Here is a 25,459-nt window from a genome sequence, read left to right on the forward strand (position 1 = left end):
AGAGGAAGAAACCTCCTGCAGAACCAGGCTCAGGGTGGGCGGCCATCTGATTCGACCGGTTAGATAGAGTGGAAAGAGGAGAGAGGAAAGAACAGCAGGCAATAAAAAACAACAAGAAGCAGGAAAAACAGTGAACAGGTTGGTAGGACCAGCAACTGGACTCTGGAGATGTACAGCTCCAAGAAGCAGAACAGAGAGAGGAAGACAGAAACTCTAGGAACCATGAGTAAACCTGCACTCGGAGAACAAAGAGTTCTGCTTGGAAAATATAGATCTATGGGGTCTTTAAGATAAGATGGAGCTTGATTATTAAGTGCTTTAAATTCTATTCTAGATTTTACAGGGAGCCAGTGGAGAGAAGCTAATGTAGGAGAAATATAATATCTATTGCTAATTCCATTAAGAACTCTGGCAGAGATTTATTTTATGTATGAAGTGAAGGAGATATCCTGGTCAAAAGATAACTCTGAGATTTCTCACAGTGTTACTAATTCAATACAAAGTCATCAAGGGTGAGAATGTGATTAGACATAGTGTCTCTGAGATTCTAGGACCAAACAAAAAAGAAGAATAGAAGATCGTTAGTGACCTGAAGCAGTGCTGTTTCTGTTCTATGATGTACTCTAAACCCTGACTGGAAATCTACAGGTCCTTCCTGCTCAGGTGGTCACATTTCAATGACACATAATTACTTATAATCTACTCTTTTAAGGATTTTTGATGTAAAGAGCAGATTGGATATTGGTCTATAATTGGCTAAATGTTTGACTACAGCAAAAGTAACTCAATATGGCACATAACAAATACGAATACAAAATACAATTCCCAGGTTATAATGTGAGAACCTCCCGAACCTAAAAGCCTGTAATAGTTTAATGAACTGGTTCCACTGTTGCTATCTAAGACCAATAGGAAGTGGAATTCCTTTTGGGCCTTTAGTGAATTCAACTAATTATTAAACTTCAAAAGACTGCCAGTTTTGTCGGGCGGCGTTTTTATTGCTCTAAAACATGACATATTTGTTCAGCCAAAAGAAAACAAGCTTGTGGTGAAATTATATCTGACAATACCAAAACAAATGCTGCATCTACATGAGATCTGCCTGTTTTTCACAGTTTGTCCATGTACCTGCACTTAAAAGTCATGACTATACAAAATGATGACCACAAAATAGTTCTGCACAAACAAATACAGAGGCTGCAGAATGAGGAAACATGCTGAACAGTGATAGCATGTGAATGGTCTATTGTTAAGTGCTCAGAAATGAAAGGTCACTGCATTTTCTTCCATTACAGGGATTCTTCCAGATTTGGGTACAGGCCTAAAACGCCCAAGAATATTAATGGAAACTTATCATCAGTAACGGTTACAGTTGCTGAAACTAGCTTTAAAATAAATACCCAAAGTGAATCATGTTATTTTTGTTGTTACAGCAACTTATTTTCCCATGAGAGTTTAATATGGTCTAATTTTATCTGATCAGGATAGGACCAGGTATGTTTTCTTTTTGTGACCTTCAGAGAGCATGAAGTATGTCCAACATCAGCTGACTCAATGGAACAATAACAACTTGCTCAATATCTATCAAATGATGTCAAGCTGAGTATCATGTCCTCAGGAGAACTCTTAATCCCCTTTGTCGGGATGCAGTGGACTGCATTAAAAGGTGAAAAGGATTTGGCCAAAACATTAGAAACACCCCCTAATATCATCTAACCTAGTCCAACTCCACTGCCCACTATGACCTCAATAATAAACATAGAGTAGAATTATCACCTTTCAGGCAGATTCAACAAAAACGGTGAAATTACAACCTTGTAAAAGTAAAAGTATCTGTATTGGATTTCATTAGATTAGAGAGTACAGGTGACCAGTGAATGTACGTAACCAGTAGGATCAGAGAGGACATTTTGCGTTTGCCAGGTGTTGCTTGTGAGGCACAGAATGAAACAAACACATATAAACCTACACGTTTTCATCAGTTTCATCATATTATGGTGTCGTCCAGGCTACATGATCTCAACAAATGTCCAGTCCTGCTGGTGCCTGCAGGACCAGGACTCATTGTTCCACACAGTTACTGTTACAATGGTTTTATTAATGAAGAGGGGGCTTATAATCATAGAATTTCAATGGTGCTTCTTTGGGTTGGCTCATTTTAATCCAAATCTATCATCAAGGCTAAAGCCCGACGCTCAGGGCTTTATTGTTTAGTGTTTGTTTTTTATTGGCTTTGGCTACATACCCAGGTCTTAAAGTGCTACTCCACCCACAGTCTGAGACTATCAAAGACTCACCTCTCATAGACTTGAGAGGTGAAAGGTGGCTGTAAAAAGTGTCTTATCACTACAAATGCACTATTTCTATAGCACTGTACTGGAAGCTATTGCGTGTATAAAATCATGTTACTTACAATATTGTTATTGGTTAAAGTTTCAAGGTGGAGAGAAGCCAACATGTCCAACAGACACTTCCTCTTTGTCCTTTAATTCTACAACAAACACGTGAAAGACCCCAGAGTCCAGTGCAGTCAGTCGCTTCCTGATCCAAGTTGTGATGTTACTGAGATAAAAAAAAGAAAATTGGAAACTTCTCAAATCACTTCTGCATCATATTCCACCTCTGCACCGTCCCTGTATGTGCTGAATATGCTAAAAACAATCATGATACATCAGTCATCTGAGGTTTAAGATTTCAGGAGCGGTCGGGTGTAAGTTAATGTGGAAAATATAGAGCTATTAAAAAATGATGTTTTACATCTGGTTCAGGACAGTGGTGACTTTTAGAGTTATTAAAACACTGAACAACATGACGAACACTTTTCAAAATACTTTCTTAAACTATTATTGCTGTCATTGGCAATATTTATTCTAGGTTCACAGCTCTGTTCAATCATGCTTCAAGTGCTTCATGTGTAACAGTGATATATCCAAACACATTATTTCATAATTGTGAGCACCACACAAAGCAGATAAAAACTGCAGAGATAAAGAAATAAAAGAGATCTACAACATATATTCACATGAATCCATCTACAGATATGTATGAATCCATTACGAACATGTTTTCACCTTCTTCCTGATGCCTCTATTTTTTTTTTTTGCTCTCACTTTCAGAGCTTCATCTCATCATTCTTAACATTTCTATGTTTATAGGTACAGTGTGAATTCAACAGTCTCTGTCGGTAAAATATTCTAATTAGTTTAGTAGTATTTCAGATGGTATTTACTGCACTTTGTGCGTCAATACAAACCATAAAAACGAAGATGCAAGTGAAGAACAGCTAAGTCAAAAATCCTTCAGGAGCAGAGGCTCAGGTTTAACTTGTAATTAGTGGTGTGTCTCAAAAATGTTGACATGCACCGCCGGAGTATTTTATTTAAAGGTTGTGTGATACTGTTGGCCCATTCCTGTTCACCTCCAGAACAAATTCATTTCCATACTGAGCTTTAAACCCAGACTGCAGTTGGCGTTTGCAAACATTAAGATTAATGGTTCAGTCTTTCGACATTGTTTTCTCAGGCACGCTGTTTTGATAGTGAATATTACTCTGTCAGAGGTTGGCAGGGACAACACACACATAGCGTGTTAATTCATGATGGCTGTGTTGACTGAGCTACCTGATCCCCTCTCTCTCTAGGTCTCTCGCTCTCTTGTCCCTGACCCACTTTGTTGAGCAGAAGATGAACAACAAGTGTTTTGGGAACATTATGTCCTGCCTCTCTTTTTCTCCCCTCACCCACCTCTCCTCATCTCATCTGGCCCTCCCTCCCCCGTTACTCCTCTGATGCTCGGCTTTTCTCCTGTCAGCCTCTAAACTCTGCTCCCATCACTATGAACCTCCCTTCTGAACAAGAAGAGAAAACATTTTTATGCAGCAGCACACGTTCCTCTTTCTTCCTTCATATAGGAGGTAATGTTTGGATGCGATGCTGTCGACAGAACAGGTTCACACACGTTGGAGGGCAGATATATGTCTGTGTAAACACACATACACACTAGAGTGGATCTGCAAGAGTTCAGTAGAACAGAATCAAGCAGTTGATCATAAGGTAGCTGCAACTAGAAACTCAAGACAGAAAACACTGATGAATATTGAAAGTTTGTCTTCAGCATATCTACCTGCCATCAAGAGGGTTTCATAGGAAACGTGTTTATATTTCTAGTTCATGATAGACACACAGGGCCTCACTACAAAGCAACCAGCAAACTCTGCCGTACTGTCGGTGCTCTTTCTGCATAAGCATTAAAACTAATGCAAACTGGATCAGTATGGACTTTGTTGCAGCTCTGATCTGATGAAGAGTGTGAAAATGAAAAGTGTGAAAGTGAAAAGTGTGAAAGTAAAAAATAATTTAGGCAACAGGTAAAACTAAACTAAACAGTGTTCATCATTAGTTAACAGCAGTGGATAGAACATTCAGCATTTCTGCTTCATTTGCTGGTGATAATTACAAAACTCACTGATAGCAGGTCCCTTCATGGTCATGTATTCGGTTAAAGTGCTGTTTGTAGCAGCTGTTAAACATGAATTTATTTCTTTTTTGTGAGGGAAGGTGCACAGTGCTCATTATCTGGATGGTGATGTTTCTAAGACTCACCTGACTTTACTGAATCCTCACAGACTCTTATTGATGGTTAGAATCAATCCAACTTCTGTGGGATGCCTATTTCTTCTCCACGACACCAAAGTTAGCGACAGGAAATTCTGTCATCTTTGAAAGAAAGTCATTAACATTTGACTTGGTGGAGCCTCACAGCAAGAGGGACCCAGGTTCAAATCCAAAGGTTGGAGTTTGGATGTTGTCCCTGTGTCTGTGGAGTCTCTCCGGGGACTCCGGCTTCCTCCCACCTCAGGGACATACAGTACAGTTAGTTGGTGACTGTTTGTCTGTCTCCATTTGTCAGCCCTTTGATAGACTGGTATATGACAGCTGGGATAGGCTCCCGAGGACAAACAGGTTAATAGATAGTTGGACTTCATATTTATTATCTATAATTTTATCAAGGTCACATTTCCTTCAAAAAGACACTACAACACTTATACCTGCTCTCTTCCATCTGTTCTCAGTGAAGAGGCTGAGACGTCATTTCCTGTAGCTGTCTTTGAAGTCACCCTTTCATATTAATATCCTCCCGCCCTCATCTGGCTCCCATGGTGTGATTACACACAGATAAATACACCAGTGGCAACAGTTTGTGTGTGTTTGTGTATTAGACCAGATGTGTGTTTAGAACACGTTAGGGATGGACAGATGGAGGGACGGAGCTGAGAGAGAAAGAGAGACAGGGAGAGGTTAGCTGTCATAGTGCACAGGGGTTGCTGCTGAAGACGTAATGGAAAAATCATTGAAGATTAACATGAAACACAGGAAATGCTCTCAATTGAGCCTGATTGCCTTATGTGTGTGTCCTGACAGTACTAATAGAGCAGCTCCTGCTTACGACCAGGTCCCTGTCCTTAAACAGAATGTGATGTCCGTGTGTCCACCGACCCACTGATAATATTCAGATATTTATTTTGTGTGCCGCTGAGTCGTCCCCATATTTCTTTGTTTGGGAGAAGAGGAGATTTTAAAGTCATGCAGCACTGACTGGACGGATTTTTTAGCAGCACAATACGCTCCAGGTCAGAAGGGTTTTTACTGCGCTAAACCACTTTTTCCAGCTTAGCTTTGCGGAAGCCTGGCACTTGTACTTAAGCATTCTTTGAATGAGAAGTGGAGGGGACACAGTGTACGAGCTGCCAAAGCGCTCCCAAGGCTATCAGCTTCAGCAATATCTTCAAAACCATGAGTTCCTCAGTCTGTGCTCACATATAGTGCTAGTCCATTTATCCTGCTCTAACAAGCCCAGACATGAGGCAGAGATGTGTTTTCTAATAGAAGGTTTCATTAATTGCATTTGCTCAAATGTGTTTTGATGTAAAATGAATTCAACTCTCTTTTAAATCTTTATGACAAAAGTTAATGATTTGTTGTGATTTCAGTAATTTTCAGATTAAGTAAAAAGTGTGACCAGCACAACATCAGAATAAAATTAGCAAGCCAAATGAGGACCTGAGGAAACAGGAAACAGGAAGTGTTTTAAGTGTTTTAATCTGGAATGTGTTATTTTAATACAGAGAGAACTCGGTCTGGAAATGAAAAAGTAATATAATCAGAGGCTGTAGGTCATTTGTCTTAATAAAGTAGACTAAACAGTTGTTGGTTCAGGGCACAGAAACTTTTCTTTAATTTCAATTTAATCATGCCCTTTATTCATTAGCATTCCTAGCAGTGGCTCAAAAACTAATCGTGTATATTAACAATTATAACAAAATAATAGGAGTAAAGATTTGTGCAGAGAAGCGAAGCATCAAAGCACGAAGAAAACGGATTCAATTATTCTGCAATAACTTAATTAACTATATAACACAATAAATGAAAGATTATTTCAATTTTGCTCGTTTCCAGCTATGAAACAGATTATTAGCAAGTGTCGCAGCGCCTCTTGTCCTGCAAGAAAACACAACAAAACATCTTCACATAAATAAATATCATTCCATTAGTTGTTCTGAACACCTGCAGCCACTTAATATCGAATTTTCCTTCATCAAGGTGAGATGTAATACAAAGATTAACGTCAGCAGCCATTTAAATTCAATCACAAATGCATTACATTCGTATGTTATTTTTCTGCCTTGCTGCAGGCGTGCAATTCAGATTTAATGTGTTGGACGTCGCCTGGAGGTGTGTTATGCAAACAGGCAGCCGGGGGGTCGCCAGTTTAATTTTTCGTCTGGGGAAATACAGAACAAGCGCTGCTCTTTCCTTCCTCACCATGAGGCCTTTTAGCAAGGCACAGTCCCCAGCTGCTCGACAGCACAAGGCTGTGGTTGTTACGAGGAGCCGAGAGTGAAGAAAGTTTTGGTTTTCTGAGTTCAGAAAAATACAAACAAGCACGCGTCAGCAAGCTAAAGTAAAGTAACACGATTGGAAAGAGAAAATGCAATGAACTAAAATCAATGCTGAATATAGCTGCTGTGTGTAGGCCTTCATTAATGTGAATCCTTTAGCCACATTCAGTGAGAACGAACCTGAAACATGAAGTAAAAATGTAAGTCACTCGTCAAGATCCACAGCAACCTGAAATGTCAAGTTTTTCTTGACCTGAGGCACATTAGCATACCAGTCATTGTTTAACTTTGCACGAGATGCAGATACCTGTCAAAACGCCACAAAGTGTCCACGCCCAATCGAATGCCGAACATGACAGTGAGTGGCACATGTAATAATTACATGTGTGTGACCATTTATAGAACTGTACAAAGAAGAATCAAAGGAATCGATCAGAAGGTTTTCCAAAGAAAGAAACAAACATACCAGACTCTCACAGCCTGGAGCCAAATCATTTGTCGGATCTGTAGCTGATGAAGAAATTCTGACTGTGATTGCAGAAAACAGTTTTTTTTTTTTTCAATTTTGCTAAATTAAAATAAACTAAACCAAACACATTGAATTTACATGTTAAGTTTTGAAATGTTATGTTTTACAAAAGAAATTCACTTGTTGAGGGTTAAAAAACAAAAACTATTTTTTTACTACTTTCCATAATGTAATCAATAACCTGTCAGAGCAATGCATGATGGGACAGAAGAGTACAAACTTCTTTTCATCAAATCACAGCAGCTCCCACACAGATTGTTAAGCAACCTTTTTTGTATTTTGGGGGGATTACAAAAACAGAACAATTACATAAGCTCCTGACTTCAGAGGCTCATATACATGCTCCATCTCCTCCCCGGCTTGTCAGGGCGGCTGTATTTTTGAAAACACCTCGGGCTGAATGGCTGGAGTGGCTGCACTTAGTTGATGTTGACATTTTTGTAGCGATCAACCATCAAGCCCTGAGCAACTGCATTCATGACCAACCCTGTCATCTCTCAACACCACCACTCTTATCTCCTAGACCCTCTTTCTCTCTTTCTCCCATTCAACCCTCAACTTTCTCCCCTTCCCATCGTGCTGCCGATGTTTTGCAAATCAAAGCGAGGTGGAGATGTTACACTTGTTATTGAAACTGTTACTGTAAATACATTTTCTGTTTTGTGATTTATAAGAAGCATTTATCACTGAATTTAGATTAAACTGATTCAAACAGCTCATGTTCACTCTTGAACTGCGATTGTGTGTTTTCTCGTTTGTTCCATAATGTGCAACCTTCCCTCTCTGCAGAGACTTAAAGTTGGACAACATATTGCTGGATGCTGAAGGCCACTGTAAGCTGGCCGACTTTGGAATGTGCAAGGAGGGAATCCTCAATGGAGTCACCACCACCACCTTCTGTGGGACACCGGATTACATTGCACCTGAGGTGAGCAGAAAAACACACAAACAGCGTCTTTACACCTCTTTAACACATACAGACTCATGAATTCACTAGCTAAACATCTTTATACATTTTTATAAACATCAATTCTTTCATATCTTTCTGTGTCTACATGTGTAAAGATCCTTCAGGAGCTGGATTACGGCCCGTCGGTGGACTGGTGGGCCCTGGGGGTGCTGATGTATGAGATGATGGCAGGCCAGCCGCCTTTTGAAGCCGATAACGAAGACGACCTCTTCGAGTCTATCCTCCATGATGACGTCCTCTACCCCGTCTGGCTCAGCAAGGAGGCTGTATCTATTCTCAAAGCGGTGAGTTAGACTGAGGAAGCGACTCAGCAAACAACAAAAATAAGCATATTGTGGAAATGTGGTTTATCAGTTTCACACATCAGGTTACTGCTGTACTGAACTAAAGGACTGTTACAGAACAGGGATACATGACGGACTCCAAGCTGTGCCTGTCTTTCATGAATGTGCAGAATCAATGCTGCAGTTTCTTCATTACTTTTCTGTTCTACTGTATGTTCTCTGTTTGCTTGTTTTGTCCCTTTTGTCTCTTTTCTTTCTCTGCTTAGCTTCATGTTTGTCTCCCTCTCGGTGTCACGTGTGAATGAGGATGCAGCTTTTTTCTTGGTGTCATCAGTTGATCCTTGTTTCCTGTTCCTCCACTGGAAGAACAGTGGACAATTCCCTCTGCGTTTGATTCCATGGCTCTGGTTCTGTGTGTGTGTGTGTGTGTGTGTGTGTGTGTGTGTGCGCGCGCGCGCCACTTGTCTACTGGTTTGTTTGTTCATCCAGTTTTTCCATCACAAGCCTCGGTTTACCTTGGCTGTTGGTGCGGTTTGACTGCGAAGCCTTGTGGGAAAGTGTGTGTGTTTATGTTGGACGATGTCTTGGACTCTAACCAGTCACTGATTGGACATATCAACCCGCTGAAGGGCTTCAAGTCACAAGATAAAACTCTCTCAGCTCAGTCTGATGTCTGAGCCGCTTTGTGGCCACTCGTCTAATGTTCAAGTGTTTGAGAAAATCCTAAAAAGGTTCAGAGTTTTATTCTAATGTCTGTATTGTATCATGTAGAGAGTCAGTTCTGCAGCTGGTTCATATAACGTTAATGAGTGTTTATGAAACTCCTTCTGAGAACCAGATTTTTACATCATGTAAAGTCTTGGTGATAAAATAAACACTTTAACAACCACAAACAGGAAATTGAATTCTTGCACTTGTTTATTAGCAAATAAAAAAGTATAAAAACATTTTTAAGCTTTTTTTTTGGGGGGGGGGGGGGGGGGGTATCCTACATGACAAATGTTTCCAGCTGCATCTGTACCTACTGTACTTAATCATTAATCCTGATGCCACATCCTTCTTGCTCAAGTAGGACTTGTTGGGTTTCTGTTTGAATTTTTAGTGTTTGCTGTTCTCTTCCTGTTTCCTATGCGAAGCACTTTGTAACACAGGTCTAGAAAAGTGCTCTATAAATAAATTCCTTATTATTATTTTATTATTCATTAATGGCCGTTCACATGGTGGTGTTCTATTTTTATTTATTTATTTAGATTTTAAGTATTTGAAGTGAAAAATGTTTAATCAGTGTCCACTCAAAAGCACTCGGAGCAAACGGGGGCTCTAAACTGAATCAGAGTTTTCATAATTTAGGTTGATTCTAGTTTATTTTTCTTTGATGCAGCTGAATTTTGTTCTAAACAGCTCATCATTGTTGCTCTCTGCTCTTATAAACAGGTAAAAAAAAGAAAGGTCCGACGTCCTCTATAGAGGACACGTAAAAACTAAATGACACTTTTGTCTTCTTCTTCTTCGAATCAATAAACTGAACCAAATTGAATATCAGGTCGGACCTAACACACTTAGATGGTTTTCTTTTCACAATGCAGTTTTCAACAACAAAACAGTTTTGTTTTTGTGAAGATCTGACCTACATGTGAGTTGCATCATAGCTCTGTCTTTATGTCAGGGAATCATTCAGCGTCTCTCACGTATGTATAACAAATCAATTCTTCTTTCCTCTCCACCGCTCTCTGTCTCCTTCTCTTTGTCTTCTCAGTTCATGACTAAGAGTCCTAACAAGCGTCTGGGCTGTGTGGTGGCTCAGGGTTTGGAGGAGGCCATTAAGCTCCATCCATTCTTTAGAGAGATTGACTGGACGCTGCTGGAGCAGAGGAAGATCAGACCACCATTCAAACCACGTATTGTGAGTTCACACACACATCAAACAAACACAGCCCTGGATTCAGAAAAACATTCACTGTTAGGAACCGATTCAAAATCTCCTCCTGGTTAACACTCCATGTGTCTTTTCTTAATGCTCATCTAAGACGGTGAAAACCTACTCTCTTCTTTGTTCTCCAGAAAACCAAAAGGGACGTTAATAACTTTGACCAGGACTTTACACGAGAGGAACCCATCCTGACGCCGGTGGAGGACAGCATCATTAAGCAGATCAACCAAGATGAGTTCAAAGGATTCTCCTACTTTGGAGAGGAGACTGTGGGATAGACACACACACTGATACACATACAATTAGCTACATATGTACACTCCACCACACCCAAACGCATCTTCAAGCAGAGGAACACGCCTCTGGAATAAGACCTTGTGAACTTTTCCCAAATCTGACCACTCCAGGAATTATACTAGATCAGCTGTATCTCTCCTCGTGGTATCTGTGCTCTGGTTGTTTGTCCTTTTGTGCATATCCCATCAAACTGTAAGCTCAAGCAGCATGCAAGGGCAGGTGAGAGGCTGTAGGAACCACCAGGAGGCTTCCTTTAGTCGGTCCAGGTGTATTTCCAGTGCAGGTCAAGCTGCAACAAAACCAAACTCTGTGTTTTCAGAGGGGTGTTTTATAAAGCAGTTAAGAGTGAGGTGGATGTTAAGGTGTGGAGTCGGGTGCATGCATGCATTGTTGCATATCTCTAGGAAGAGTAAGAGACTGTCATTTCTGTACACAACGTGCTATATCCTGTGTCTGTTTGTGTTTAAAGGATGTTTTCTTCCCTAAACATGTATGTGAATGAAAAGAATCATTGAACTAAAGATTGTATTTAAAGAAGAAAAGGTTTTTAAAAGTACTTTATTCATTATGAAAAGATTTGAAGATCAAAGCTTTTTCTGATGCCTCAGTGAACTTTGGGTCTCCGTGTCTTTATTTTGGATTCACGAGTCGAAAATGTATATGAGGCAAATTTAACGTTCACTCAAGGAGACACACAAGTAAGACTTTGAGCTGTGGTTTAGTTTGATCTCAGCAGTTTGTTTTTGTTGATCTGTTTTCTCCTTCCCGCCTTATTTTAGCTCGTTAGGGCATCAACGTTCCTGTTGTTCATTAAAAATCAAATGGTACCGTGAGCTGCCAGCTAACAAACCTACAGTAGTTTACTACTTAAGTGTCCACTGTTGTACTGAGGTATACTTACAGTGTTAACAAGCTGTTTTCCATATAACTTGATACCTGACATTGAAACATTTGTACAATGAGGTCAAATAATGAGCTGAAATTCTAAATGTCAAAGGAGGCCTTTATTTTAGTTCAAGTGCTCGTTACTGAAGCTCTCCCTGCACCTTCGGGAGCAAAATCTTTCTAGGTCAACTCCTTAAATCCTTCTCGACCACTTGATTCTTGAAATGCCTTGAGTGTGTGTGTGTGTGTGTGTGTGTGTGTGTGTGTGTGTGTGTACGGTAACAGTGTAATCTGTTGCTGCACTGAACCTACAGAACAGCCTCTAATATGACAAACTGAATCCCTGTGATCCCACATTTAAGTCATGGATCATACACAGAGGTGAGTGTGTGTGTGTGTGTGTGTGTGTGTGTGTGTGTGTGTGTGTGTGTGGGCACATACATGGAGATCCCTCTTCGTCATTATCAACACATTTAATCTTTATTTAAAGTCTTTTTGTGTTTGTTCTTGTTGTTTTTACTGGATTGCCTGGTTAGAAACTCTGACCGTTGTACTTCAAACCCTCCTCGTCTCTGCAGAGCCTGAACATGGAGGTAAAATAAGCTTTAAATAAGTAAACAGGCCTCAGAGGAAACGCTGGAGGTGTTGCAGGTCAGGTTTCTGACTTTATAGTGAATCCAAACATCTTTAAGAGACGTCCATGTGCAATACTCTGAAAGACTTTAAGGTTGAGTTATTTTTATTCTTTCCTTCCTCGTTCTCTTTTCCTACCAGACATGTTCAGGTACAAAGTGGACAACACAATGTTTTTCAGTACATAAAAGTGAGAATGAATCCACATGCACATTTTCTGCGAATCCATTTAGCCAACCTGTCAGTCAATGCATTAGTGAAAACCTTTTTGACAAACATTATTCTACATTTGATTACATGAATAACAGAAGGGCACATACGTAGGAGTAACTGCACAACCACAGGTGTAAAAAAAAAAAGTAGTTACGGCTATTTGTTCTTTTCTATTCTTGAATTTTCTGTTAAATCAGTGATGAACAGATTAAGAGCAGCACAAGAAAATCAACACTGAAGCATTTGGTTAAAATGAATTAGTAAAAAATAGACGTTAACACCTACATATGTAGTTGTAGATGATTCCTGGAATGAGAAGTATAATGTGGTACTAGCTTCTTGTGCTCCTGCTTGTATGTAAGTTGTACAGTGGAGAACTGCTCTCTGCTGTTTGAGCGCTGTAGCTGTGACCGGTAACTTTTTTTTGGTTGTGAAATTTGTCTGCAGACTAATCAATGCATGATTGAAACATGTTCTTGGTTTTCTCACTATAATTAGTAGTTAAATGCTTCTTTATCCCCTGGGAAATAATAAGAAACTTACAAACCCTTTAAATAAAGTTACTAATACGTTTTCTCCAAAAGAGAACGTGGAGAAGAAAGAGAACAAAGAGCATCAGTAAGAAAACATGAACTCTGACTCTGATATTTATTCCTGTTAACATCTCCACCTTCTCTTTAAGTTTTGCTGAGCTGCTCCACCACTAGTTGGAGCAGAACAGAATGAAGCACCCATCAGATGTACTTCAACCAAACTGATAAATCTGTAAATAGGATCCTGAGTGTACAGAAGTCCGGTTGTCTGTGTTCACGTCTGATTTCATGCAAACTAAAACATCTAACTTTCCTGATTGACTGTAACGACCATGTTGTCGCTGAGTGGTTGTACCTGAAACAAACATCAGACAAACTGTGGCTGAATAACAGTTTCACAATTCTTCAGTCTGAATGTGAAGATAAACAGCAAACTGTGTTTCACTAGTGCTAAATATGGAGGTAATTAGTGAGTGGTTGACTTTTCTTCTTTCCTAACAACTCCAACATGTGCGGGAGAAGCTGGAGCATCAACAGACACATGCAGAGCACAGTGATGAGTTACTTTCCCTCTAATCTGTCGTGAACCTTATGAGTTACCATGTAACCTGTCGGACAACCAAAACAGGTAGCACGGTATATGTAGCAGTAAAAACATCATGTGTTGTAGTAGCAGCAGCAGTAGTGGGAGTACAAGATGTATTTGATACGATAGCAATTCATCACTAAACATGTGGAAAACAGCGCAGATCTGCCAACCAACTTCCACATGATGTTTTATGTCTCTTCTCTTTTCCTCCCGCTGATCTTACTGTGTCTCCTGTTGCATCTTTAGTCTTTGATTTAAAAACGTCAAACTCTTTGTTCCACTACGTCCCAAAAAGGATGTCCTCTCCCTGTAGTCGTCCATGCTACAGGCCAAACGCTATTTCCAAATTTCCCACTGTCAGTCCCTTCAGTTCAGTGTGTGAAGAAAATACACCTCATGTATGGAGCTCATTTTGTTCACACCACTGAGTTGAGCTGATCTCATAGTAACATGGTTGATTTCAATCGATGGAAACAGTATTAGGGTTTAGTCTACAGTCTCGAGCATTCGTCTTCCTCGGGTCACGTACAGAATGTTACTGTATATACATATGTTTTTGCAGTCCCTGTATTTGTTCAGCTTTGTGTACATTCTGTCATCTGACCTGCGCTTTACTTCTTTTATGCTATATCCAGCCTTTTCTGTGTGTTTCTGTTCATTTGATTTGCGCTGCGTGCCAAATGTACTGTATTTTAAAAGGATGTGAAAGTGTATTTTAATTTTTGAAATGAATTAAATATTATGTCAAAGTGATGTCTCTTTTGTTTGGAGTGTCATTTCTAATTATACCTGAATCTCATGTTTAATTGTCATCAGGCAAAACTGTGCAAGAACACAGTTTCTCATTTAATGTTACGATATCCATTAAATCAACAGCCGTAAACATTCATTAAATCACCGTCTACTAAAATTGCTTTTAACCATAAATCTCCCAGCGAGTTGACATGTTCAGTAATAAGTGTGTTAATTAGCTGCTTCAGTTATATTTGTGCATCTTAAGTGTTTGAGAAGTTGACACAGTAAGATAAGGCGAAATGCCAGAAGTAGTTATCTGTGTCTTAGTTTCTGAAAAATGTGGAGAGACCTGCTCGTAAACCATCAATGCTTGGAGGCCTCAGTGAGTTGTGTGATGACGCACTCTGTGTTGCTTCAGCCATGTCGCTGATTATTGTTGTTCTTGTTTATTTTTTCTACATTTGTTCATTTTTTATTTTCAAGACAGAACTTGAAGAAAAGGCGCCGGTCGGCTGCATATTATTACTGTTTGTTATTTTATTTATGTATTCCCTTCATGTTTTTCTGTTTTTGAGGGTTTGCAGCAGCGCCCCCTCCAGCAGGTGGCAACCACCTAAATGGTCTAAAGCAAGAGCCGGCTCCGGCTTTGACTTTCTAGTTTAGTTGTTTTACTCAACGTACGATCTTTAAATTCTCTACTGTGTATTCAGCATCAGTCAGCTGAGTCCAAACGCTTCAGACTTCTGTTGCTAACTAACCAAACCAAACTAACCAAGTGTTTATTGTTCTAAGCCTGGTGACAAAAGTCTTTTATGTCATTTGAATAGAAATTTCATGTTTCACTAAAGCTAACAAAGTTGTTTTTATATCTCACCAATAACATCGCTACATCAGAAGCAGGGGTGGGGTCAGAGGGGTCAGGGGTCAGGGGTGGCTCAGGGCCCCCTCAAAATCTCACTGGTCTCCCTCAGTGGAAACTGCCAGAGTCAGAGTTAGTTATGTTAGTGCCTGGTTTACAATTGTACACCCTGGAAAACTGAATCAACATCTCTTCAAAATACATAATATTTAGAAATGATAGAATTTAATTTTTTTATTTATTCGTGTTTTTACGGTTTAAGGTTTATTCTGTGCCCTGTTTTTGGTTCGTACTGATGAATTCTTCAGTGTGTGGCACAGATTAAGTGTTTCAGTTGAATTTGACAAAGTAAAACACAACACAACTTAATCTGAGCCATGAACTGAGTCTTACTATGCAGATGACACCCGAATATATTCATCTATGAAAGGATACGTCCTTTACTTTGTATATAAAAGAAACTTCTAGCACTGTCACCTGAGAAATAGAAATTAGCAGTATCAAAATGATGCTACTTACCTACCTACATACTACTACTACTACTACTATTATTATTATTATTATTATAACTACTACTACTACTACTACTATTATTATTACTACTACTACTAAGAGGATGTTCCAATAGCTCTTTAAAAAGTCTCCAGGTAATCGTTTCATTTCATTGGCTTCCTTTTAAATCCAAAACAGAACTTAAAATCCTTCTCCTCACATTTAAAGCATTTAAAAATCAAGTTCCATCACAACTTGAAGACGTCACAGTTCCATATTCTCCCAGCAGAACTCTAGACTTAGTCTGCTGGTCTCGATACACTGAGCTCCTCTCCTCTCTCTGTACCTTCCTGTAGGTAACTCTCAGCTGCTCACCTGTTACATGTTGTAGCTCCTCAGTTCTCTCTCCTCTCTACACTCGGCTTTTGTTTTCTGTGTAATCCTGTAAGCTCTTCACTTTACAATGTAAAGTTCCTCATGATTAGAATTTCTGTTGTGATTTGGGTCCATATAAATAAACCGTATTGAACTGAATTCACTGATTGCCTCATCCGTCATCATCTATGTGTGTCATCAACAAGTCAGTTCGTGTTGCAGTTATTTTCCTCCTACTCACTTCTCTTTTGAAAAGCAGTGGACACACAAGGACAAGACCAGTTCCCTGATCTGCTCCTTGTCAGGTGGCTGGTTCCAGGTGGATTTAAATAAAGATGTGAGAGCAGGGTCTGTTGAAGCATTTCCTCTTATTAATATTTAACCAACTGTCACTTCATAGACAAAATAATTGATTAGTTGATAAAAAAGCAGACAGAGTGACGAGCAGCACTAAATACAACTAACATCATATTTCCTTTAAAATACCAGGACTTTTGTTGGAGGGTTATTACTTTAAAGCTCCAGAGCAGACCTCTAGCAGACCTCTAGCAGACCTCTAGCAGACCTCTAGCAGACCTCTAGCAGACCTCTTGCAGACCTCTTGCAGACCTCTTGTCTGTCCCAGCTCCTCCTCATCCTCATCACTTGGACCACTCGTCCTTCATGGTTCACACCTGTTGCAGATCAGGCACCAACAGGTAGCAGCAGGGAGCGCACAGGAGAGGGCGGGGCTGTCGGTGCGGGGGAGGCTCCCGGCGGCGGCTCCAGCCAATCAGCTGTGCGGGAGGGGGCCCGCGGCTGACGCGGTGCCAGCTGAGCTGCAGGTCAGAGACCGAGCAGCTCCGGGAGTTTGCAGATCAGCAAGCGAGGAAAAGTTTTGACAAGCGGACCTGCGGGCGGCTTCTGTCAGCAGCAGCAGCCCTGATTTCCAGGCCAGCGTGTGCGGACTTACTGCGGGAGGGAGGCTGTACAATCCTCGGCAGTGTTCTGAGACTGTACGGCCCCGATCCCCGAGAGCTTGGACGGGTTTTAGGGACTGATCACAGGTTTCATGCCCTGATCTGTCACAGGGCTGCTTCCAGCCTGCGCACTTCGAAGTAATACCTGCAGCTTTTTGATTTTTACCTTCTTCTCACTCTAAACTTGGACTAAACTCAGCCTGTGGTGGAATTACAACAGTGTGATCGTGCAGAAGAAGAAACCAACATGACCGCAGAGAAGGACAAAAAGAGGTAAGACGTCCGATCCTCTGCTTCTCAGTTCCCGTCGCCTGTGGCTTCATTAATCCGGAGCCTGTTGGTTCAGGAGCAGCCTGACACTTGGCTCCTGGGACTGAGACCTGTTGCTGCAGCGCTGCATGTGACTTGGCCTGGATCAGTCCGGGCCAAAGGCTCCATGAGGCTCTGTGACAATGTGCTGATGACACTGAGCTGGTGTCTGGACTGGAGGAAGGTGATAGATTGGATTCAGTCTGTTAATGACTCGTTTAGTTGGAGGTTGAAAAATTATTATTAATATTTGTGGTTTTGGTGTAACTTTAAAAAGTTAGAGGGAACTTCTGATAATAAATTAAATTAAACCTTCAACCTGTAGGAAGAGTTATTCTATGTATTTAACATTCACATTACACATTGTCTGTGTATATAACTGTACATGTCATTTATATTTTCTTTTACCCTGTAGTTTCTTGACTTGAAGCTTGTTTCCTGTAAACTTTCAGACATGCGGAGAACTTGCTAAAGAGACAGTGAAAATATAAAGACAAATGTTCTGTGTGTTGTAAAAGATGTTAATTACAAAAACTACTTCAGCAGGTCAGAGGAGGAAGATCCAGGTATTTGTCAGGAGAGAATCTAGGTTCTAGACCTCTGACCTGTTTTTTTCACTCAGTCATTACAGCAGATATCAACCTGCGTGCCTCAGGACATTTCTACCACTGAAGTTGTCTTGTTGTAGCATTAAATCTGCTTTTCCTGCAGAGGAGATTACAGCTGCTTGATCACCACTTGGACTTGGTCCAGATCTCAAACACTGCTGCTGACGTTTGGCCGTGACATGAGATGATTTTTGGGTTTTGTGCTTGGTCGACTTATGAACCACATAATGTCGTGTTGTGTAACGAGCTCATCAAACGCTGGGATAATGAGGAGCGTTCACCTGGGAACACCAGCACACACATTTCAAACAATACAGTTCATAATTTAACCCCTCACCTAATTGATCCATCTACGTATCTGAGCTCTGTGTTTCCTCTTTTAAATAACTGCTTCATTGTGCTGTCACAACGTTTATACCTAGTGCCCCCCCCCCCCCCTTGCCTTTTCTTCTTTTACTAATTGTTCAGCAGTTGTGATGATGTAAGGGCCCTAATCTTGCATAATAATGCCCCACTGGTTCCAGCTTTTGTCATCAAGGCATTTAGTACTTAATCGTGCTTCTCTGAGAGATCTGTGGGAAATCCTTCATTTCACTGGTGCTTTCTTTCCAGTCACATCACGGCAACACGTTTAATCTGAGACGTGGAAAAGACGCTGTGAACGCAACAAACGGGACATTTAATTAAGAGATTTTAGGAGATTATTTAAAAGATGAGAGAAAAAACTCTTTCACACTGCGAGGAGGAGAAAATTGATTTCATCAGCAGAACTGAGTTTGCATGACGCCTGCTCGTCTGTCCAGTGACTGTCTTCTGTCCAGCTCTTGTCTAACAAACGCTATCAGATCAGGCCTGAAGATGAACACAGCAGGTATTAAGACACTGGACCACCTGTAATCAGGGATGAAAGCCAGTCTAACAAATGCAAAGAGACAAAATAACATTAAGAAACAGAAAATGAGGCGAGTCCAGGAGCATTTCCTCTGGCTCGTCGACGCCTTGGGGCTCTCACTAGAGAACTAGCGGCCATTTTAGAGAAGGAGACCTGCAAGTGTGTCTCTGTGAGGCTGCAGATGAAAAGTGTCTCTGCGTATGTGTGAGAGTTCACTACTTTTTGTCTCCGTGTTGATGTGTTGTGTGTTTTCCTCTGTCAGTGTGTTTGCCTTCATGTTTCACAGTAGCACTTTGTCGCTGCTGCTGCTGCCTGGAAGTCATAATTCCTCAGATAAGTTGGATGATTTACGACAGCTGCCTTCCAAACACAAGCTGTGTTTATTTGTGATGCAGTGTTTCAGATTTTATTGATGTGACTGATGTTGATATGAGGGGATGAACTTGCAGGAATGTTTTTACGAGTGTCCACTTACTGTCATGATATTAAGAAAATTTATAAGTTTTTATAGTTCTGGCAACAATTCACATCTCACTAAAATGCAAAATGCACAGCAATAAACCGAAATGAATTAAAAAATACATATCTTTAATCACTTCAAAGACTCTTTACCAGTGAGGTGTCTGTGTGTATTGAAATAATTAATGAGTCACTGGCTCCTTCGTTTTACCTTTGAGTTAATTATAGCTCTTTGTTTTGTGCCTGCACCTCACAGTAACTCATCACATTTGCTCAACAACAGAAATTCAATGCAGGAATTTAAAGCATTAGTTTGAAAGAAAATTCAATTACTTCTTTTATCCAAGCAACAGAATCAGATTTTAAAATAAAAGTTTACTTTATTAAAACTAGCAACAACCAGAAATTTAAAGAAGGTCAACTTTAAACCAAAGTGTAACCCGACCGGGTTTTCAACTTCCAAATTTTAATTATTAATTGTTATTTTTCAGAATAATAAACCTGTTACCATCAACATTACAACATTGTCTCATCATGCTGACCCATCATGAAAATCCTTATCAGTAAACTCGATGCCAGTAGTACTGTAACAGTCGGTAGCAAAACATAAACACGCGGCTGTTTAGTGTCACGGGTTTGTGTCTCATCATATCCAAAAGATGTCAACAGTGTTATTTTTATCATTTAGCTGCAATTTTTGTTGAGCCACACCCTAAAAATGCACCCCGAGAAATCTCAAAATGACCTCTAGGCTCGTTGTTATCATTTTGAAAATGAAAAGTTTTGGGCAGTTTTGGGATATTTTCCATTTAAATGATGACTTCAAATGAACAATATTTGGCTGTTAATTTAACTTTATTTGTGATGATGTTTCATTATTTGTTGCTTAGCTATGCTGGTGTGCACAGGACAACCAAACAGACAGGTTTCATGTAGCCAGTGTCTTTATGTTATGTGGCATTTAACACAATAGATAGTGACACAAATGAAACGTGTAATAATAATAATAATAATAATAATAATAATAATAATAATAGTCTGTTTGAAGCTGAGTGCTAAAGTTTTTACCTAAAGCAGACTGTCTGCGTTCATCATATGAGCTGGCTGCTCTGCTCACATGCAGTTTTTGTTCAGACTAACCACAGGAAACGCTCCAGTGATCCAGTGTTTGTCATGGTCAGCCACAGCTTTAGGCAGCATTTACCACAATTTAACATGGTAGCACAGCGGCAGCATTTCTCGCCTCATTTTTCGGCTTTATTTCTACATCCGACCCACTGCTACCAGAAATAAGTTGAGGGCTGGTGAGAAACCCCACTCGCTTCTTTCAACATGTCATTCCACTGGAAACAATGTTCAAAGGTCAGAGTCTGGGGCAGCTGTCAGGCAGATATACATTACATGACTGTGGAGAGATTGATCCATTTGGATGTGTTTTCTATCTTTTTATCTGTAAGATCTCTCACATCACAGACGGTATGTAACCGTATATTCTGGCAATAGAATCATTTACGGGATGAAAATATATCACAGCATGAACTCATCTACCTGTACATTCTCATCTAGCCTAGTTCTAATTTAAGTACGACCTATATCTGAAAAAATAAAATAAAATAAATAAAAATAAATTCAATTTTAATTTGGGCAGATTTGATGTTGAAATGTTATTTCACACTTTAAAATGAAGTGTCAGTAGAAGGAAATGGGTTTCTAACAGTAAAGGTTTGTGCCTGTGAAAATGGATCTATTGTAAACGCTGCATGTGTCACACTGAACTTTACACCTTAATGAATCAGTACAGGAAAGATTAAACCCTTTACAGTCACCATAATCACCATTGTTCCCGCTGTCACACTGCCTTCCTCATCTTATCAAGTAAAGACACATAGTGTCTAATCAGTGACTTGTCTTCAGTGCTTATTTTTGTTTTAATGATTTCCAGTTACTTTAGGTTTTGCTGAGCTTTGCGCTGTTTAATGTGTCTGTGGAGAATGAACAGTATGGACCTGTGGAGGGTTAAGATGGACTGGAAACCACATTTCAGTCTCTTCAGTTTCTGGAGTTTGCACATCCGTTGTCTATCTACATGAACTTTAATCATTTTTTGTGGTTTTGCAGCAAAAAAGCAGCTCGTAGAGAGTTCAGCATCACTACTTTAAGAATGTACAGTTCCATGTTACAATTTCATGCTTGTTGAACAAAAATAGATAAAATACCCTGTAAGTTCACTGTAAAAGGTCAATTTAGGTCAGAGTGGGACAGAGCTGTAGTGATTCCTAATGAAGCTGCTTGTTTGAACGGTGAATAATGTCGAAGGACGACTTTAAAGCTTTCTTTTTGGTTTGCTGCCGCTTTAATGGGCTGTTGTTACATCTTTGGATCCCACTCTGTTTAGCTAACCCATGGGAGGAGAGGGGAGGGAGAGGGAGGAGAACAAGTTGCCAACTACAAGGCGGAGAGAATAGAAGGGGAGGACAGAAAGTTGTTAAACAAAACGTCTATGGAGGTGATGTAGATGAATATAAATCAGAGGAAGTTAAAGACACGGGAGTCGGGGGCAGAAGAAGCGGCTCTGGCACGGCGTTACACCCTAAAGACCTGTCAAGTCAGCGGTTCACATCACCGCAGTGAGCCGAGGCCTGGTTGGAACAGTGCCGTCATGCCTCTTTTGTGTGCTAACCCCTGCCCACCCGGCCTCCTAACACTACCAAAACATCACGCCACTTATAGCAGCCGCTCACCCTGCCCTCTGATAGGCAGAGGAATGCAAGGAGAGATAGACGGAGCGAAGCACAAATGCCATTTAAAGTGGAGCTAGGAGTGGATTTACTGCCTCTTAACAACAGAACAAATGTTATTTAGTTGTTTCCAGAGATGGAAACTAAGTAGTGGCTTCAGACACTTTTTGCATTTTCCCTTTAAAAACAGAATTTTTTTATTTTTTTTACTCTACTGTACTTATCAAGAGTGCAGCTACTCATTGCTGTTCATATGTATGTTTTCTATTCAGCATTGGAGAAGCAGGAACCAGAGAATTTATAATGAATTTCTAATTTAAATTAATCATTTGAACATTAGTGTGTAACTCTGACTTTTAAATGTTAAAATAAAAAGGTCTGCTAGTGTCTTATTTTCTTTTTAATCTTATTTTTTCTGGTTAAAACTTGACATCTTAATGTTTTTGCTTAAAGTCAAAGGTTAAGTCTTTTCAAGAACAGCATGAGTCACTTTTCACAGCAGCTCCATCTCAAGTCCTCGTCTCCTCGGGCTTCTTCACTCACATTTAACATTTAACATAAAACCCCAGTTGTTCCCTAAACAACCACAGGGAGCTGTTTGTGGTACAAAAAGCCAAAATGCTGCCAGAGAACATAATCCACACAGCAGTCATGTTTCCTTTAAAACAATTGGACTGTGCTGCATTTTATTATTCTTTTAAACCACACAGTAAAACTTTGCTCTTCAGGTGTCGATACTCGTTCACCTTTGTTTCAGCAGAAAACGGAGGAGCTGACTTCTCCAATAGTGCGTCGTGGAACAATGCTCCCACTAGATAAACTGCTGTATCTTTCGCTGACTTTTCTCTTCCATGTCAGTTTGTTCAGCAGCTGTGACGGGTTATGGGATTTCCCAAAGCCATATTCATGGATCACGCCAAATCTGGGAAATGAAGCTTTAACAACACAGATATTTCACTTTTGGTTTGGTAGCTTACCAGAAGCATCAACAGACAGTTAACCGTGATTCAGCTTTTAAATGATGGGATTTAACCACGTCCTGGTTGAGCTCGCTCCTTTCTTTCTTTTCTGATTAAACTAAAAGCAGCTTCATATCAGTGACAACATTAAAAAAACACTTCAGCTTGTTTCCCACTTTTGAATGAGCCTCTGTGTGGGTGAGAATCTGTCTTTGTGCTTTGAGACGCCTCTGTTTGTGTTTGGGGTTCAAACAAGTGAGACACGCAGGAGACAATAGAAACTGAATAAAAAAAGAGAGAGATTAAAGTGCGTAGAGCAAGTAAAAGATTTACTGGAAAGAGAAAGAGAGCGAGGGAGAGAATGACGGACTTTGAGCTATTAAGTAGAGAAGTGATAGAGATCCAGATACAGTCTGTTTCCCAGCTGTATGACTGTTGTGGTTTATTGTGATTAGTTCTGTAAAGATCAGCGGGGGCCGTAGGGAGGGGGAAAGACCAACTTAGTTTGAACTGAAGCCGCTGCTACTTGTGCACCGTGGTGGACTTTACACTTTAGACGTATGTGTAGATTTAGTATTAGGTTTCAAACCACATCCCTGAGTCACGGCAGTTTTGCATAGCTGGGCAGAAATGGTAAAATTGACTGTTTTTTATATTACTGGAAGATTGGTAAAGCGCACACTGGCATAAAACAGTATTTTAATATATCACCACGTTAATTCTTACTCATTCACACTGATAAACAAAGTTCTCCTGCAGCACTTTCAGCTCATAAAATGATAAAGAAAAATTAAGATGATAAACGTGGCCTAAATATCCCCTATAGAACGTCATACTCCTTTAAGTAGAAGAGTCAAATATTAAAATAAAAAATAAAAAACCTAATATAACATGATTGTGATCCCTAGAATACTTTTTTTCCATCACCTCGTCCAACAGAGCAGGACAGACGAGCTCTTTAGGGCCAAAGTGTGTTGAGTAGAAATCAAACTATACTGTCTTCTTACTATTGTGCAAACTGATGCGACCTGCGATCCTGTGGCGTCCAGAGGCCCCTGATCAGCTGTACAGGGGGTCCAGCAGCCCGTTGGGCCCTGCCACACTCAGTGGAAACAGCAGGGGAGGAGAGGTGGTGGGCTGGGAAACCTCTCCTTGCATCTTTCCATTGTTATTTTTATCTCATTCATTGTCACCCACCCACTCTTCCTCCGTTCTTCAACCTCCTGCTTTCCGTCTTCATTTTTTCTCTTTGTCTTTTTTTCATGCTGCATTCTCACATATTTATCCTCCACTCCCAGCTGTGCTGTTTGCATCCCTCTGCCGCTCACCCCCCTCTTCTTGGCCTCCCTCTGCTCCCCAACGTTGCAGGTCATTTGACAAGGCCTATATGTTCCCCCCTGTCCACTCCTTCAGAACTCTGTCTCCTTGCCATTTCCTATTTCCTGTCCGCCAGCTCCCCGTCTTCCTCTTCCTCTGCTACCAAAATGGCCATGCTCCATGATCCACTGTGTGTCACCTGGCTGAGCTCCAGGTCCTTCCAGTCTCCCCTTCTTTTACCTCTAGGTTGACCATGAAAGTCTAGCCCCTCTAAGTCAACACTGAAGTGAAAGGAGGGGGGGGGGGGGTGAAATAAAAAAAATTACACTTGTTGGTTTTAGTATTTGTCACTAAAATGAACTGTATGTGTCGCTGAGGCCCAACAAGAGACTGTTCACAAGAAGAACGACAGCAAGTGCCCCACAGTGACGTATGTCTACATTTAAATGACCACATCAAAACGAGGTCAGGCTGAGTAAGGTTAATAAAATGTCAGGAGATTGTTTCTTCATTTAGTATTTTATACCAAAACCATTTCCCAACCATCATAGTTCATTTCGAAGAACTGAGTGTCACCTGTGTGTTGTAAAGACATCTCTCTCTCTCTGTCGCACTATTAGCATCAGTTGCTGTTTGTTTAGATAGAAATAAATCATTAGAAATAAAGACTCAACATTAAAACTCGTTGTCACTACTGTAATTGTTCTGTAGCTCTGTCCATTATCAGCCTGTCGTTGTGTTATCATGCTATTGTGTTGAATTTTCAGAGCAAGGTCATTCAGTACTCAAGCTCAACCTGGAATTGAAATGCTATTTAGGGACAGACACTGACTGTTTAATGTCACTATGCTATAAATCGATTTCAATTCGATGAGTTCAGGCTCTTTACTGCAACACTTCTCAGAACATGAAACTGTACAGGTCTTGTACATCTTGTAGGGAGATGAGCTGTGTTACAGAACGACAGCTGAGAAGCTTCAGTGAGTGAAAAACAGG

General features: G+C 40.3%; 2 protein-coding genes across 3 annotated transcripts in view; both read left to right on the plus strand.

The window, feature by feature from the left end:
• LOC113158344 (protein kinase C epsilon type-like) overlaps nt 1–12,892 on the plus strand; it is a 56,119-nt gene extending 43,227 nt beyond the window's left edge. Inside the window, exons 12-15 of the mRNA XM_026354193.1 lie at nt 8,217–8,355; nt 8,493–8,681; nt 10,438–10,584; nt 10,743–12,892. Of these exons, the coding sequence (XP_026209978.1) occupies nt 8,217–8,355; nt 8,493–8,681; nt 10,438–10,584; nt 10,743–10,889 (622 nt within the window). The 3' untranslated portion in view covers nt 10,890–12,892. The remainder of the gene's footprint in view (nt 1–8,216; nt 8,356–8,492; nt 8,682–10,437; nt 10,585–10,742) is intronic.
• A 4,150-nt stretch (nt 12,893–17,042) lies between these two features.
• epas1b (endothelial PAS domain protein 1b) overlaps nt 17,043–25,459 on the plus strand; it is a 46,419-nt gene continuing 38,002 nt past the window's right edge. Inside the window, exon 1 of one of the 2 annotated variants that reach the window (XM_026354191.1) lies at nt 17,043–17,454. In XM_026354191.1, the coding sequence (XP_026209976.1) occupies nt 17,429–17,454 (26 nt within the window). In that variant the 5' untranslated portion in view covers nt 17,043–17,428. The remainder of the gene's footprint in view (nt 17,455–25,459) is intronic. The other variant, XM_026354192.1, reaches the window with a different exon arrangement.

Source organism: Anabas testudineus, chromosome 15 (assembly GCF_900324465.2).
Source record: "Anabas testudineus chromosome 15, fAnaTes1.2, whole genome shotgun sequence".
NCBI lineage: Eukaryota > Metazoa > Chordata > Actinopteri > Anabantiformes > Anabantidae > Anabas > Anabas testudineus.